This window comes from Chaetura pelagica, unplaced genomic scaffold (assembly GCF_000747805.2).
Source record: "Chaetura pelagica isolate M959 unplaced genomic scaffold, ChaPel_1.0 scaffold658, whole genome shotgun sequence".
In the NCBI taxonomy this organism is placed as follows: Eukaryota; Metazoa; Chordata; class Aves; order Apodiformes; family Apodidae; genus Chaetura; species Chaetura pelagica.
Window position 1 is genome coordinate 51,287 of NW_009954168.1, and position 219 is coordinate 51,505.

General features: G+C 71.2%; 1 protein-coding gene across 1 annotated transcript in view; it reads left to right on the forward strand.

Annotated features, from left to right (window-relative positions):
• LOC104393351 overlaps positions 1-219 on the forward strand; it is a 6,946-nt gene that overhangs the window by 5,957 nt on the left and 770 nt on the right. The window contains exon 5 of the mRNA XM_010002832.1: positions 8-179. Coding sequence (XP_010001134.1) covers positions 8-179 — 172 coding nt within the window. The remainder of the gene's footprint in view (positions 1-7; positions 180-219) is intronic.

The window sequence follows — 219 nt, forward strand, 5'->3', positions numbered from 1 at the left end:
CTGCCAGCCCCCGGCCCCTCGGGATGCTTCACCTGCCGGCACTGTGGGCTGGGGGTCACCTCTGACGGTGGGGACCCCCCTGGATCTGCAGGGAGCTTCTGACATGGAGACGGTGGCCTGGGGGTCGTCCCCCTATGGCCCCTCTGCAGGGACCTCCCCAGAGGTGTTTGGGGTTCCCGGCATGGAGACAGGGGCTTGGGGGGCACCCCCCCCCCAGGG